Source organism: Scheffersomyces xylosifermentans (assembly GCF_036884685.1).
Source record: "Scheffersomyces xylosifermentans strain CBS 12540 chromosome Unknown RJT20scaffold_8, whole genome shotgun sequence".
Taxonomy (NCBI): Eukaryota; Fungi; Ascomycota; class Pichiomycetes; order Serinales; family Debaryomycetaceae; genus Scheffersomyces; species Scheffersomyces xylosifermentans.
The window spans coordinates 669,391-685,582 of NW_027042946.1; the positions used below are offsets into that span (position 1 = coordinate 669,391).

Here is a 16,192-nt window from a genome sequence, read left to right on the forward strand (position 1 = left end):
ATACAAAATAGAGCAGAGTATTAAAATATGCTTATCAAAAGAATTTTATCAGAGAAAAAAAGACTATAGAAATAAATTATATAGAACAGAAAAGCATGGACCGTATTTTGTACTGCATTTATATATATGTATGACGTCTCTTCTGCCGTTTCGTGATAATTGTGCCACATCTGCCATATGTCCATTCTCGTAGCTGGAACCACCTAGGCATTCTTCAAGTTGGTGGACAACCACTCCAAACCCTCGTACAAACCATCTCCAGTAGTAGCACAGGTAGCCTGGATGTACCAAGGTCTCTGGCGGATGGAATGCAAGCCTAACTTCTCAGTGATTTCGGCGGCGTTCATGGCGTTGGGTAAATCTTGTTTGTTGGCGAATACCAACAATAATGCATCTCTCAACTCGTCCTCATTCAACATCTGCTGCAATTCCTCTCTGGCTTCACCAATTCTGTCTCTGTCATTAGAATCGACTACAAAAATGATTCCCTGAGTGTTTTGGAAGTAGTATCTCCATAAAGGTCTGATCTTATCTTGTCCACCAACGTCCCACACCGTGAACGAGATGTTCTTGTACTCTACGGTTTCAACGTTGAACCCGATGGTAGGAATGGTGGTGACGATTTCTCCTAATTTCAACTTGTACAAAATGGTGGTCTTACCAGCGGCATCCAAACCGACCATCAAGATTCTCATTTCCTTGCGGCCAAAAAGCCCGGAGAATAACTTTGAAAACGACAAACCCATATCTGCTATTGATGAATTTGTGCGATGTATTGTAATTGACTTTTCTCCCCTTTATAACTCTGTCTTATATGTATCTATTAAATCATTTACTTCAAATTTTCTGCTGTTCGTTCACAATCAGTGGACTGTGGGCCATGCAGGATGGCCGAATTCCCCAACCCCTGATGGAAAAAATACAATATGTACACACAGCAGGTGTTGGTGTTATCTGGCGATAGCTATCTTATTATATAGAGACAATTGTATTTGCCACGGGTAGTATTATCATGACTTCTATTGAGGTGATATTACCAAAATATCCATTAACCACACCGGACGATAGCTACAACAAAGTGGCTCTCGACGTCATTGCTGGCTCCAATGTGCCTTCCACAGAAGAGGACATTTATCCGGTCCTCCACAAGTTTGGGTTTGCTGTGTTTAGAATCGATGGAGGCAAGTACAAGGTGTTGTTCCAACACTTAGCTGAAGCTTGGAGTTACCCGTCATCGTATCAGCTTATTGCCAAATTTGTGAAGAAGGCTGGATTGTCCAAGGACTCTTTCGTGGAATCCACCAGTCCAGAATTGAACGCTTTGCTCTTGAAAACAGGTTCCATTTCCAAACATGAAGCTAAATCTAGCCTTTTTTACACAGATTTAGCAACAATATATTCTCTGGTCAGCAATAAGCAGGTTTTCTTTTCTGACGAGACTGTAGAGACAACTGCACACTCTGTACAAGAAGACGAAAATCTAGACGAAATGGAAGTCGATGAAGAGGACAACGATGATGCCAACGACGATAACGAAGATGAAGATGCTGAAAATGAGGAGGACAACGATGATGAAGAAGAAGATGAGAAGATTGTTGTTAAAAAGCGGACCGACTATAAGGCAGCTAATCCTAACGAGAAAATCACTATCAGTCAAGCATTTCCGCAATATGGACTTATCGATTCGTCCATTCAACTTAATCATTCAGCTTTTAATGCATTGAACTCTCTAACCAAGTTGAACTACTATAAGAACATTCCTGGCTCGTCGTACAAGTTTTTGCAGAATTCAAAATTGAATTTCTTCGAGAGAGAGTTGATTATCAGAGACCATGATTATTCGAAAATTCAAGTAAATGACCATAAAAATGATGAGCAGCAGCAGCAAGAGAAGAAGAGATTTCGTAAGCCCATTGGAAAGTCCAAGAAGCACAATATCAATGTTGATCCTAATGCCATCGATTTGTCCGAATCAGTAATTCCTGGACAAGGATACATCCAAGAATTTAATGTGAACCATTTGTGTAAGGTACCAAACTACTATATCACTAGTAACCAACAAAGTGTTTCTTCTTCCTCGTCAACGCTGTCTCTTTTCAACTTGAAGAAGATTAACTCCGCGTCAAACTCGTCTTTCTTATTCAATGACAATATCAAAATGTCTAAAAATATCCAACAGCTAGTCTTCAGCAATGACTCTGACAACTATAATCACTCGAAGTACTATTATACAAAGAGTTATAGGGGACCTGGTAGTGGAAACTACAAGGATGCAGCCTTAATGAACCGTATTAACAAGATTCATTTGACGACAGACCCACTTAAAGTGACGCATACAAAACATGTCTCAAAATTAATACCCAAGAGGTATAACCAGGGATTGAAGGGTTTAGTATATGACAAGTACAGTAAGAGTTGGGTGGACTCAGTTTTAGCAAAGCAAAGAAAATACACTGAGGACTATATGAACTTGGAAATATTACATAATAACCTCCAATTTAACTTGCTTCTCAACACATACAGAGATATTTCAGAGGAAACCTGGCAATACTATTACAAGTTTAAGAACACTGATTTTGAGCAGTTAAGAGCATTGCAACGTGAAAATGACGAGATCAAGCTTCGTAGGGAAGCAATTGAGAAAAGGCAAGAATGGGAAATTAAAGAAAGAGAAAGACAAGAGAAATTGCGCAAAATCATTGAAGAGGAACGCTTTGGTAAGATGGAATTACAGAGAGAGAGAATTCAGAGACAAAAGGATGTCGAGGAGAAGAGGAGACAAAAGCAGTTAGAGGCCTCATTCAACGATCCTTTCGGCAATGATTCAAGTTCGGATAACAATGAAGCTTCAACTTCTGATTTGGATGTCAGGGAACAAGAACTAACAGAAAAGTGCGAGCAGGAGAGACAGGAGCTCTTACAGCCTATACCTCCTCCAAATCCAATTGAGACTCCACAATTAGACATTGTAAATAGGTTTACTTTGCCTTCTGTCTATCCTGAGATTGTGAAGAAGTTGCCCACAGAGTTACGTGACGCACAACCGGACAACAATGACGTGCCAAATATTAAAAAGCCAATTAGGTATCTTACTACCTACCCCGACAAGAGCAATCCAGAGTTGTTGAATAGAATAGAAATTATCAAATTGCCCAACTCGAATTCTGTGGGATGGGATAATTTAAAAAAGTTCAGAGAAGATTAGAGTGTCCCCTATGTATTTATTAATTAATCATTTGTATCTATTAGCAGAATAAAACTTATTGACACAACAACTTAACTAGGAGTAGGCCTTCCCCACCATTAGCATTTGGGCATTCATTACTTGCCATCCTTATAATTTCAAATTCGAGAATTTCCTTCGGACTGACATCTACAACATTATGGAGGCTCTTCAGAACATATAGCTTAAATATTTCGTCCTCAGAGTCACAAATGTTGAGCCCTAGGGAAATATAAACCGCAATCCGCATAGTAAACAAAGAAGTAGGGACGCTGATTGCCCCTTCACTTCCCACAAGCGCTTCGGCTTGGTCGTTTGCTCATACAGATTCAACCTTTAGACAATTCCCTTACCCCCTGCTAACCCCATATGTTTGGAATAGTCAACAGTATGAGGTTGTGCCTACTAGAAGGGATTAAAAATTTTGAGATTAGCTTCCATAACTTGATATGCCCCAGTCCACGAAACGGATTCTCGAGTGGTGTTCCCGAAGACTCTTGTCGCTATCACTGGTGCCATTTTCGACTTCCAAAAACTTGTCCTGATTTCCTACGAACTATTATATGTCAGCTGCATTTCCATAGGAATAGGTTAAAGTGATTCATTGTACGTAGACACGCAGAAGAATTGAAGCAACGACTTGACTTCCAAAGCCTTTTCTGGTCTTCTTCTTATCAATAGTCTATTGAGAGATCTCACTGAAGCTAAAGGGCAAGAATCAATAGAGTCTGCCTCAAAAGGACCAACTCATCTGTTTCCTCCAGGGGATATTGGCACAGCAATCTTCAATTCCCATTTTGCATTGTTCCCCAAAATCTGTTTGCAATTGGGGAGTCTATGTGATGAACATGTAGAGGGCTTATGGGCTCCCCAATACATTTAACTCATCTTTTTCCAGAGTTACTATCATACAAAGAAGTACTGACTGGCGCTGTTGACGGTTGAACTTCCATGACAAATCTACAAACTACTTGAAGTTTTTGGATTGCATTGCACTAGATATTACACTTGCTACTGTTCTCTTATCTAGCCAAAGGCACTGTAGCTGGACTGTTCTGGTAACATATTAAAACTGGTACTTTCTCATCGTCTAATAGCAGATTGTAATTGACCTGCACAACAACAGTAACATCGCAAAATCAACAACGCGTCATTCTCTCGAATCGCAAGGGGCTGTTCTTCAGTTTAAAAAGAATTGTTACAGACAACGTAATAGTTGATTTGAGACAGTTTTAACCAATTATTGATATAGCATGTCGTTTGCGAACAATTTCTGGACTCAGGACTATGAGCTGGGATTTAAGGTTTTGTTTGACCAGCTCTACCAGGGAGTGAACGAGAATGAGGACTTTGTGCTGCTTTTCGTCAAGCGAATGGAGCTGGAGCTCTTATATGGCACTCAATTGGAGGCTATCGAGAAGGCCAATGTGAGATCCAGTAGTAGTCGACAAAACAATGATGACTACGTATCCAGTATCAAGAATGCATACCAGAAGATCAACGAGAATTTCTCCCGGCAAGGTGAATTACACCTTCAGATCGCACTGAACATCAAGTTGATGGTATTGGAGCCATTTACAAAGTGGTGCAAAGAACATAAACAGCGTGTGGAGTATTCTGAAAGCATCATAAACGAGAAGAATAAAGCATTTAAATCCTCCAAGTCTTCATTAGAGAAGTTGCAGAAGAAGTATTTTAATAAGTGTAGAATGCTTGAAGAATTCAAATCGCATTACACTGAAGAAGAATTAAACGAAGAGTTGAAAGAAATGGAGTTCAGCGAAAAGGTTCAACAAGAAAATGGCAACAATAACGAAGAGGCTACGGAAGAGGATTCACCTATTTATAGCATTGGTGGCAAAGACTACGACCAGAGGTCAGTGAAGTCACTTCTTACTGATATCTTGACCGATATCCAATTGACATCTCATAAGGTAGCTATACTCGGGACATATCAAAATGTCTCAACAGGAAGTGCCATAACACAATGGTTATTGGATAACAGAGAGGAGGTCAGCAGGAATATTGTCAAGGCTGAAGAATTTGGCCAAGATCTCGTCAATAATGGTTTCATCAGATTGATTGGGACAATGGGTGGAAAGAATTTTATCAACTCTTCTCAATTCTATTATCAATGGAAGCCCATAGTATTTGAATTGACCAAACTCTCGAAGTTGGAAACTAGCAGCTCTGGCGAGGACATGTCCAGACAGACTTCGCTTGTAAATAAGACGTCTCAATTTCTGGACTATTTCGAAGATGTCAAAGAAGCTATTGGTGTCAGTTCTGTTGACTATAAGGACCGCTCACAGATTGCCAAGTTGATGGCAGAAGTTAACCAGTTGGACACACAGTATTATAACAAAACAGTTGAATTGGATAAACTTAGATGCGAGTTCGAGGAGTTAGTAATGGATCATTTGACATTCATGCAAAAATGCGAGTTGGACAGGTTACGAGCAGTTAAGAAAGTGACATTTGACTTCCTTTCCAGTTTTGCTGGCAAAGTTGCATCAATGAAGCAAACATGTGACGAATTGTTAGTTTTGGAAGAGACTGTAAATCCTGCAAATGATTTGAAATTTCTTATTGAGAACTACTCTACCGGGAAGTTCAAACCACATGTTATTCTCTACGATAATTATTACAATTCAAATATCAATCAAACTTTTGGAGTCGACTTAACTGTTAAATCAAGATTGGACAGAAAGGTTGTCCCTATTATTATACAATGCATACTATCTCACTTAGATAAGATATACCCTGACATTGCTAATGATGAGGAGAGAATAAACTTGTGGACTCAACCCATTCATTTGTCCAATGTTCATAAACTAAGATTTCAGTTAAACAATGTCAATGACCCTCAAACAATACATGAGATTTTGTCAGAAACCCATCCAATGATTCTCACGAATGTTCTCAAACTTTATTTCATGGAGTTACCGGATTCCGTTGTCCCACATAACTATTATGACTTAATTAAGTCATTGTACCAAAACTATCCCGTTAATGATTCTTCAAAGACCAGTCCTAGAATCAATGGCTTGCAGAACGTCTTGGTTGATTTACCAAAGTCTAATCTTGCAACGCTTGATGCCATTTTGACCCATTTGAACAGATTAATTCAGATTATTGGTTCAAAGGACGAAGAATTGGCGAAGAACTTCCAGATTACTTTGTCCAAGGAATTCGGTAATTTAATTCTCAGACCTAAGGTAGATTCAATGAGTTTGGACAGTTCCAGAAGCTTGAGTAACGATAAGCATCAATTTAATTTCATCAACGACCTCTTCGAACGGAAGGAAACAATATTTAAGGAATTGAGAAGAAGAAACTCCGCCAGACAAGTTAATAGCAATGTTCCCAGTCGTGAAGCATCAACCTCCTCCGCCTCAGGATTAACTCCAAGAGCTTCAATAGCCGCAAGCTCCAAGTCAAGATTGGAGTCTAAGTTGAAGAATGCTGTGAATAAGTCTAAAAGAGTTCCCAATGATGACCGTACTCTTACAAATCTGAATCAAAGCGGAAGTAACTTAGCATCTGAAGAGAGTAGTGAGTCTTCCAGTGAAAGCGACCGGAGAGCTGTCACCCCTCCGCCAATTACACCCAAAAAGTCTGCACCGAATTCTTTGAAAAGATCGACTTCTCCTAACAAAAAGAAGTTGAGTGCTCTTTTGGGCGAAGAGAAGAGGACTGTTGTCTCTTCTAGGCCAGCAAAGAAGGATATTTTCTACGAAACTTCAAGTGACTCGCCAAATGGGTCCCTCAGTGAATTGGGACAGCCAAGATTTGCTCCTTCACTCGGTAGAAAAACTTCTGTAAAGGACTTGGCTTCAAAGTTCGATTCTCCTCCTCCGGAAAGCGGATCTTCTAAAGAACGATCATCATCTCCAAGCAAAGAGGCCAAGAAAAGGAGAGAGTCAAAACAAGAAGTGATAGAGGTGGACTAATTTTCCCACAGTAACATTATGAATGAAGTATTGTTATTTATTAGTATCTATACATATTGACCTCCACTTATTGTTTCAGAGTAATTTTGAATGCTTGATATCGTGTTTTAATCTGTACACTAATATTGTAAGAGCGAGTAAGGCAATGACCACAGGGATCAAGAACCATCTGACTATCGAGTTTACAATACTAGCAAAATCTAGACCATTATTAGTTGTCTCGCTATACTGTTGATATTGGTTAGCAATATCCCTATGGTGACTCATTAACAAATCAACCTTTTTACTCAAGTCGTCCAATCCAAACTGCTGTTCTCTAACTTCTCCTATAACCCTTTCATTTAATTTGGAGACCGCACTTAGCATCTGCGAGTAGTGTTGCGTAATTGTCGTCTTGAAATCTTCAACACTCTTTTCCAAGTTTGCTACTATATGTTTTTGTTCATCCTGAATATTTTTGAGTTTCTCTAGTTGTAATTTCACATTTTCAAATTCATAGCTTTCACTTTTCTCTAGGGTATCGAGTTTGAAGTCAAGTTGAGTCAATCTCTTCGAAATATCTGTGAGTGATAGAAGAAGTTTGGAGTCACTTTCCTCAGTCTTTGCGAAGACAGTCTTTTCTTCCTGACCTGCTTCTTCTATGGCACCGGAGCGCTGTTTTTCTATTTCTTCGTGATATTTTCTATTTCTTTCCATTAGAGATTCTCTAATCGCACTTGGCTTGACAAATTCAGAGGGCTGCTCGACCTCTGTAACTACCACTTGTACTTGGCCGTCAGACATCAATCCATGGTCATCAATGGCATCATTGGTTATTTTATGCCAAACATTTAATCCCAATATTTCAAAAACTTCATTAGATGACTTGTCAATGGATGCACTTACTCCGAAGGCCAAATCATTAAGCTCATTCGGAAATTTAATTTTATCGGTTTTGAAACAGAGGTTATTATCCACTTGTACCTTGAACCATTTCTGGGAATCAGAATAGGAAATTCTTAAGCTGAAAGGAATTTGTGAATCCAAATAGTTAAAAGCACAGCTACCTATGGCTTCATTAATGTCATTAGTGAAAGTTTTTGTTCCATCATTATTATAAATTTTCAATCCATAAATATCCTTGTTGTTGACAACGAATTGGAATCCATCATACTGAGAAGGACCCCCAAAATTTCCCATGTTTTGTGGTATAAGTGGTAATGAATTGTCTGTATTGATCAACCAGAACGATAAACCATTGCTTTCATCGAATTGCAAATCTTTGGATGCTGTTCCTGTAGACCTGAAAGTAAGTTCAATGGTCCAATCTGTCTGTGTGTTTTCGAGATAGGGAATAGCCCAAATTGCCGCCGCAGGCTTACCAATTAGCAATCGTCCAGTGTCTAACTTAAGGTCTCCAAAAATTTCCCAATTTTCTTCGAGCTCCTTGAGGTCGTCGACTTGTAATAAGTTTGGTAATGATAAAATGCTAGGCACCTCATTATCTATTTGTTCTACATTAATATTTTCGGGATTCTGATGACCCTCCAAATTGGGCAATATCGCAACTACCGAAAGGCCAAAGAATGCAATGGTCACAGCTATCTGACCTATATATTTCATCTTTTACGAATAGAAGATCAATAGTTGCTCCTTCTTGCTAAGATAAAAACACACGTCTTATTTCAATTTTTCTTCCACAGATCAATCTCTGTCGGTGACAAAAAATAATATCTCGTTTCGCGAAAGCGTACCAGATGGGGAAATTGTGAAGCATTTCATGAAGGGGGGATTAAATTATGGGTTTACAATCAATTTCTGTAGCGTTAATATTCAAGCTATATTTATGCAAAATACGAATATATAATAACTTATAGTCAACTAGGAAAGGAAATTGAGTAATCGAACGTTAACAAACAGTGGATATTCATGGATGCAAAAGCTTTTGGTATCAAACTTGATTTAAGGGGTAAGAAAGACGTGAGCTCATTATTTTTTGAAGACTGATTAGGCGACACTGGCACATAAAGCTGCACCAACTCCACTTCCGTCTTTAGCAATTCTTAAATGAATCTTCTTGGAAGATCCCTTCAATGGATCAATCAATGCGACAGCTTCCAAGATCTTCTGTTGGAATCCAGGATAGAACTCGACAACTGATCCGTCACAACCAAATTCGAAGTCCCTTTCGTCGTCATTGTATTGGTCTTTGACGCGTGAAACAATAGCTGCCAATGGGATTGCAGAAAGGTAAGCGGCTCTATGGGAGATAGCCTGGGTTAATCTTTGAATGACCAATCTTTCTTCATGATTTGTAGGCAATCTCAAAAGGTTCTCCAAGACCAATTCGGACATCTTCAAATTAGTAGAGTCATCAATTTGTAAATAAGATAACACTTCAGCAGAAATGAGCCATGGCTCGAATATTCTGTGTGGCAAAGAACCTCCTCTAGCTTTGTATAAGTCTTGGAATATCAAACCGCGGTTGAACAAATCCATTAAAGCAACTCTCAACAATTCTCCCAAGAACATACCACTAATTCTCTTCTCGAACAAATGATATCCAACGTTGGCAGTTTCTTCATCAACCAATTGATCATATTTTGTGTTTGGTAAGATCTTCAAGGTGTTATCGAAAGAGCCCCATTCAGTGTTGATAACCATACCCTTAGCTCCTTTTGGAACATCTTCTTTGTCCAACTTTGGGATGTTTTCTAGTGTTTCATAGTATGCACCATTAGTACCAGTACCGAAAATAGCTCCAACAACAGTATTAGCATTTGTCTTCTTTATATCGTTGGAATAAGCCCTGGATAATAAAGTACCAACTGTATCGTTTGCTAAGGCAGCGACGTGAACTTTAATACCCAACAAAGTCATGTGCTTTTGCAATAATTCAACAACATCCTTGTTTACTAAGTCTGGTAAGTCGAATCCCTTGGTCCAACGAATTAAGGTACCTCTGTTCAATGCAGTTTGATTGACTGGAAAGGAAAAAGTAAAACCCAACTTCAACTTATCTTGAGCGGCATGCTCAGCATGGTTCTGATCTAAGAAAGCTTTTACCTTTTCAGCTAAAAACTCGAACAAATCATCAGCAGTGGAACCTTGCATTAAATCGACGGGGATTTTGAATTTTGATTGCTTCAACTCAAATGTATGGTCACCTCCCAAATGAATGGAGCAAACTCTGAAGTTGGTTCCACCCAAGTCTGCAGCCAAGTACAAACCCTTTTCTTTACCGCTGGGAATCCCAGTAACGTAAGTTGGAATCATTGGCATGTAGTCTCTAGCTGGAGCTTTACTGGCCAAACCTGTAGTCATCGACTCATGGAAGAGCTTGGTAGCTTCAACAAGAAACTCTTTATCAATAGCAAATTGATCGACTATCTCGTTTACAGCAGTTTCTAAAGTGGCATTCATTTTTAGGTAATAGTAAGTATTCTAGTTAATTACTCTATTATATAAAGCAGCTGACCAAAATTTGGAATTTGTGGTGGTTTATATATGTCTTCCCAGCGTCCACACAGAAAAAAATTTCGGGGCATAAATATCCTTTGCTGCACACCGAACTCCGCGTTTTCTCATCACCACCTTCCCAATTTGTATCGAGCACTGCAATTTCAGCGAGTCTGGAGTAGGCTTTTTCGGAACCGACTTGTGTGTATCACCTGGTCATAGATTTAGAAGGATGAATATTATTTTATCGCTGTACTCTTCTCCATTTTGAGAGACTAAAGTCCCCTTTTAAAAGCCACGGGTCTCTTTTCCTGTCTACAACGTCCCCTCCCACATGTTATAAGTACCTGAGAAGTTGCCTCTGTACTTGAAGGATTGAATAGATGTATTCTTTCATCGAAGATTGCTGGGGGTCGTGTGAAGCTTTCAACAGTTCAAAAGAACACTCCATTTTTCGCTTTAGTCATTTCCTCCGCAACTCGTGACGGTTATATGCATGTAGCGATCTTTTGGACTGCCATCATATTTTTTCCCCAATCTTACATCGTAAAATTTTTCCGAGCAAACAAAAGTTCGTTGGCGAACTACCAACTGCTGACCTGCGAATACGACTGCTGACTTCGCTTCGGATCATGTTGCACTCACCGGATCTTAATTTTGGAGCAAACTTAGGACGAATTATCCTCTATGTATTTTCTATTCCTGGTCCTACAGATCTCGTGGGCGATTACGTCGATTAAGCACAGTATATAGAGTTAACCCCTTCATCTAGGTTTCCCATTAGCAAATGCTATACAGCACTATCATTGAATTCACTTTCTCATAGATATTATTGGATTATATATATGTTGTGCCTATCCTATGTAGTCGTATGGACATTTGAACGTACTATATTTACTTTGATTCTCTTGAGCAAGGAAATGTTGCAATGATCCTTGAGTGTCAACATACAGTATCATTACAACTGCTCCTTCAAGATCTTTACTGGAAATGTCTTCTTCCTATAGACAGAAAATGTCGCGGAAAGAAAGAAATTTGAAGATAACAAAGCATGTTATGACAAGTTTGAACAGGCATTTCAGCATTTGCCTCATCTCTGCATGACTAAATGAGCGCCTATGCTGCCCTAAAGGATCATTCATCCGTGGCCTCTATTTTTCACGAGACAGGTGATGGAGAAGATGAGATATTGCAATACGACTTAAATTCTTCTGATGAGGAAGAGGGAAGAAATTTACCTGAGGAGAGAGATTCACAGTTCAGCAGCGTATCGCAAAGTTTAGTTGGACCAACAAGAGTGCTATCACCCCTTCAGGCAAATCCTCAGATCGTAAAGTCCAAATTCATTCCCAATAACGAGAATCTTGTTGTATTGAAAGATCAAATAGTAGTCGGACTAAAAGTAAATGAATATATCGTAATAAGTGGACAATGTGAATTGTTTATTCAGAGGGGAGCAATCCTTATCAACCAACACCACTATGTTTTTGCTGATCGACACAGTAGTTACAAAATACTAGCACCGACTTCACAGTCTCTACCCATTCTTTCAAGTACTCAGGTCTTAGACCGGTCCAAGGGAATAGAAGATACAATGACAAATGAAAATGCACATTTGTTCTCTAACGAATATAAGTCTATTATTGTTTTGAAGAACTATTATTCCGGCCTAGAGAAAATAGGCTCATACTATCCACCATTTAAAAGAATATTCCACTGTAATACTATCTCCGAAGATAATGTATTGGATGAGTATGAGTCAATTTTCAGTAATTATTCCTTTGAAATAGTACTTAAAGATAAGGGGTTGTCAGCCCTTGGTCTTGAGAAGATATGGTCCCCTAGCATTACTGAATTGATCAACGAGTTCAAGGATTATATACCAAAAATTATTATGGTTATCGGTAATAAGAATAGCGGAAAGTCTACGGTTTCTAAGACACTTTTAAACTCACTACTACAAAGTGGACATGACTCGGTGTCTTATCTAGACTTGGATCCCGGCCAATCAGAGTACTCAATACCTTACACTTTGTCATTGACAAACGAGAAGAATGTTGTCTTTGGATTAAATATACCCGCCTCAATTTCGGACTCGAATGACACGGAGGACACCATACAACATTACTTTGGATTCTCCACTCCTATTCATGATCCTGAGAGATATACCAGTATAATTAAGGACCTTCTATGTCAATATTCTAAGTATCATAAGCCTCAAGGTAACCCTTTAATCATCAATACACCAGGCTGGATAAGAGGTTATGGAAAGGAAATACTAATTGAATTGACAGAAGTCATCAATCCTGATTACCTAATCTTACTTTCCAGCTCCTTAGAAATAGAGCATCCCGATAATATGGAGATTTTGAGAGATTTACAATATATCGATGTCAAGATTATGCAAGGTATCTACCAGTCGTCCAAGTACTCTGCGGCACAGCTTCGTATCTTTAATAAGTTAAGTTATTTCCATCAGACTGCGGTTCATCCTATTAGGTTTGATTTTAACAAGCATATTTTGGAAACTTCACCGTCAAGAATATCTTACGAAACGGTGGGGTCACCGCCTGGATTTGTTGGTATCAATTGTATAACGATACTAAACTTTGATATCACGTCAAATTTTGAATATGAAGATATTTTATTGATGATAGACTCAACAATATGCGGCATCTATCTTGTAGATAGTGAGATCCACTATGCATATAGTGAGTTGTTCTATAAATCAGCCTACAATGACAATTTGCCGATTTACTTGAATTCCTCTCAAAGTGGAAATATATTCTCAAGTGAAATCGCGTCGAAAGTCAAGTTTATGGGTTTGACAATGGTGCACAGTATTGATAGATCTCGTAACTATTTTAACCTTTATCTTCCCTCTGCAAACGCAGTTAGAATTATAGAATTATTGAAGCAAGGATATAAGTTGCATTTAGTGAGGGGCGAGGGGGAAGTCCCAAGTGCAGAGATTCTTAATTCGAGAATCTTATCAAAAAAAGAGCAAGACTTAAAGACAATAGCAACAAAAAAGAGAAAGGGAGAACATGTAGCAAATGAATTGATATTTCCTTATCCGTACGTTTCTTTTGAAGGCAAGAATAAGATAGGAGGCGTATGGAAGATTAGACGTAACGTGAAAAGGCGGGCGCATCAGCATTGATTTTGTAGACAGCCAAGTACCGGGTAAGAGAACAATATAGTGTATAGATCAACTTCAATAGAGTATATACACGAGACACAATTCAAGTTCCTCGATTAATTCTATCTAACAAATGCTCGCAATAATTGTAAACAAATATCGGAAGTTTGGACCGATGGCATTTCCCATACTTAAGTTATGATCTAGTAATCCTACGACGACAGATGAGCGAAGTTAATGGGCTGTCAACTACAAACTGCCTAGACCAAAAAAAATTTCGATTAAGATTGGAATAAGATTGTGGCTTATGAAATCAATGGTAAGAGACGACGCAACGTGAACTCTTGTTTGCTTATTGAAGGGACTCAACGATCCTTTCGACAATATCAAAGCAAAAGCTTCAACACTATATAATTTGTATCTAAGATCTGTAACTTAGTCATAAAAGAATCTCGAAGTGAGCTTTACGAAGAAATCAGGATGAACTTAGGCAAGAAAGACTAGAATGGGCACATATAAAGATAAGCTTGATTTACCTGCATTGTATTTTTGTAGATTAAGCTTGAACATCATCATGAGCGAGAATATGCACAAGTGGGGTGGTAAGGCAACTCTCACTGTAGCTGTATGAACTTTTAATTTCTTGGGCTATTTCTCTAAAGGCTGCATCGCGCTAAAGTCTGGAACGCCAGCAATACCAAACCAAAAGAGGAAACTTGACAACGGTAAAGTGGCATCTGAGGCTTTGTAGAATGGAACCAACAGTAACCATTTCCATTATTTCATCACTCTATCATTGAACAAGTAATAAAACTCCGAATTAATAATTGATCTTGAAAACGCGTCTATACAAAAGCGTTGTGACATTCAGCTAGTAGGTGCTCGAGTGGACTCGAGCTTGTCTTCTTGCCACCATATTCTCAAGTTGGAATGCTAGTTAGTTCACAAAAAAAAGTTAAGAGATCATGCTTCAGTAACAAGGAATTGACAACAAGAATTAGAGATGTTACGCGAAGTGAGAACGCTGGAGAGTTGCAACGTTTCTTAGCACGCATCAAGAAAAAAAAATGTGTTGAGAAGGGAGCTTTTGTTGGAAGAGAAAGTCCTAGAAGACGTCTAACAAAGATGTTTTATAACTGAGTGTATTTGCTCGAATTTTAGAAGTTGGGCGCATGCGCGAAGCTAAAGTTAGTCAAAGAAGGTTATATACGGCATAAGAGAGCAACCGTACAAACGGCATTAAGGATAACAACAAGAATAGGTAATTGGTCTTATAAGGACCTCTATATCCCTGAAAAATTACTTTTATAGTTACTTCGATTACTGAACTAGATAATACATAATTCCATCTATCTTAATATCTTATATCTAGAATGACTGATAGAAGCACCCCACTACAGGTTATTAGCAATATGAATGCTTTGATCCCAAAGACATTCTCAGAGACAAAGCTTCATTCATGAAGTGGAAAGGAAGAGTTAAAAAATTCTTGTTAACTATTGATGTTGATCTTGCGAACTTCCTTTTCGATCTTGATTCCACCAAGACATATGATGCTGCTCAGATTTCGAAATTTAATATTCTGATTGGCTACTACCTTCCCAAGTTAGTTTCAAGTAAGATTGTCCAATATTATGAAATTTGTGGTCTTAGAGGTAAATCTGCCTGGGACTTTGTTATCTCGGAGTACAGTACAATGGATGCTCATGATGCTGATGACTACGTGAAAGGTACTATATCGAAATTGCTAAAAACTTGAATGTCTGTTGAAGAAAAACTAGAACTTACCTATAATTTGACTCTGTTCCTAAAAAAGTAAGATGACAACAGTTTTGCTGGATTACTATTTCTTGCGTTAGCTGCTGATTCCGAATTTCGTGAAAAGTATTGCAATTTAATTGATCCCAGTCAAAAATTTACCGATATTATGAAGTATGTCAATATTTTTGATAAACAGAGATCCCAGGTTTGGTCTGATTTGAATCCTTATGTAGGAGCATCTAAGGGTAATCCAGTGCGAAAGGTTAAGGGAAGTGATCCTATTTTTAGGGTGGTTTCAACTGTTTTGGTTTTGGTCACAAGATGGATGTTTGTCCTTCGCCGGTTCGTGGTGGTCCCATTTCAAATACCCTCCAAGGGCGAAGCAAGTCCTCCCCAGAGAGTACTCCAAGGCAGCAAAGCCTTCGGATGAGATGAGAAGTCTACTGCTAAACCCTTGGATGGCCTTGGAGTATTCCTATCTAGAAACTGATGGAATCTGACTGTTTTTATCTCTCCTCTGGTACCATGAATATTTGCAATTCTCAAGAAATGTTTTCCTACTTTGAACTATGCAAAGGTCGTTCCATTGTGGGTGGTGGTGGTACTTGAAGCTTTGGCATTTCAAGAAATGGAAGTTTCTTGAAATTAATGACGTTGGTTATGTTTCCTATTGCC

General features: G+C 38.7%; 7 protein-coding genes across 7 annotated transcripts; 4 read left to right on the forward strand and 3 right to left on the reverse strand. All coding sequences in view use genetic code 12, as the record gives it.

The window, feature by feature from the left end:
- Positions 1–203: 203 nt before the first annotated feature.
- On the reverse strand, positions 204–746 carry ARF1 (Arf1p; the record flags this gene model as incomplete). The annotated part of the gene is made up of 1 exon (XM_064915622.1): positions 204–746. One exon carries the CDS (start codon positions 744–746, stop codon positions 204–206), a length of 543 nt encoding a protein of 180 aa, XP_064771946.1.
- Positions 747–792: 46 nt separating this feature from the next.
- RJT20DRAFT_131296 (uncharacterized protein) lies at positions 793–3,255 on the forward strand. The gene has a single exon (XM_064917976.1). It carries the CDS (start codon positions 1,013–1,015, stop codon positions 3,203–3,205), a length of 2,193 nt encoding a protein of 730 aa, XP_064771947.1. The 5' UTR covers positions 793–1,012; the 3' UTR covers positions 3,206–3,255.
- Positions 3,256–4,448: 1,193 nt separating this feature from the next.
- Positions 4,449–7,274, forward strand: RJT20DRAFT_131298 (uncharacterized protein). The gene has a single exon (XM_064917977.1). It carries the CDS (start codon positions 4,477–4,479, stop codon positions 7,174–7,176), a length of 2,700 nt encoding a protein of 899 aa, XP_064771948.1. The 5' UTR covers positions 4,449–4,476; the 3' UTR covers positions 7,177–7,274.
- On the reverse strand, positions 7,214–9,036 carry EMP46 (Emp46p). The gene has a single exon (XM_064921053.1). It carries the CDS (start codon positions 8,776–8,778, stop codon positions 7,252–7,254), a length of 1,527 nt encoding a protein of 508 aa, XP_064771949.1. The 5' UTR covers positions 8,779–9,036; the 3' UTR covers positions 7,214–7,251.
- Positions 9,037–9,162: 126 nt separating this feature from the next.
- Positions 9,163–10,578, reverse strand: GLK1 (glucokinase; the record flags this gene model as incomplete). The annotated part of the gene is made up of 1 exon (XM_064918884.1): positions 9,163–10,578. One exon carries the CDS (start codon positions 10,576–10,578, stop codon positions 9,163–9,165), a length of 1,416 nt encoding a protein of 471 aa, XP_064771950.1.
- Positions 10,579–11,508: 930 nt separating this feature from the next.
- Positions 11,509–14,209, forward strand: RJT20DRAFT_63840 (polynucleotide 5'-hydroxyl-kinase). Its single transcript, XM_064921052.1, has one exon. It carries the CDS (start codon positions 11,723–11,725, stop codon positions 13,775–13,777), a length of 2,055 nt encoding a protein of 684 aa, XP_064771951.1. The 5' UTR covers positions 11,509–11,722; the 3' UTR covers positions 13,778–14,209.
- Positions 14,210–15,215: 1,006 nt separating this feature from the next.
- Positions 15,216–15,947, forward strand: RJT20DRAFT_137339 (uncharacterized protein; the record flags this gene model as incomplete). The annotated part of the gene is made up of 2 exons (XM_064918557.1): positions 15,216–15,486; positions 15,616–15,947. 2 exons carry the CDS (start codon positions 15,216–15,218, stop codon positions 15,945–15,947), a joined length of 603 nt encoding a protein of 200 aa, XP_064771952.1.
- Between the last annotated feature and the right edge of the window lie 245 nt (positions 15,948–16,192).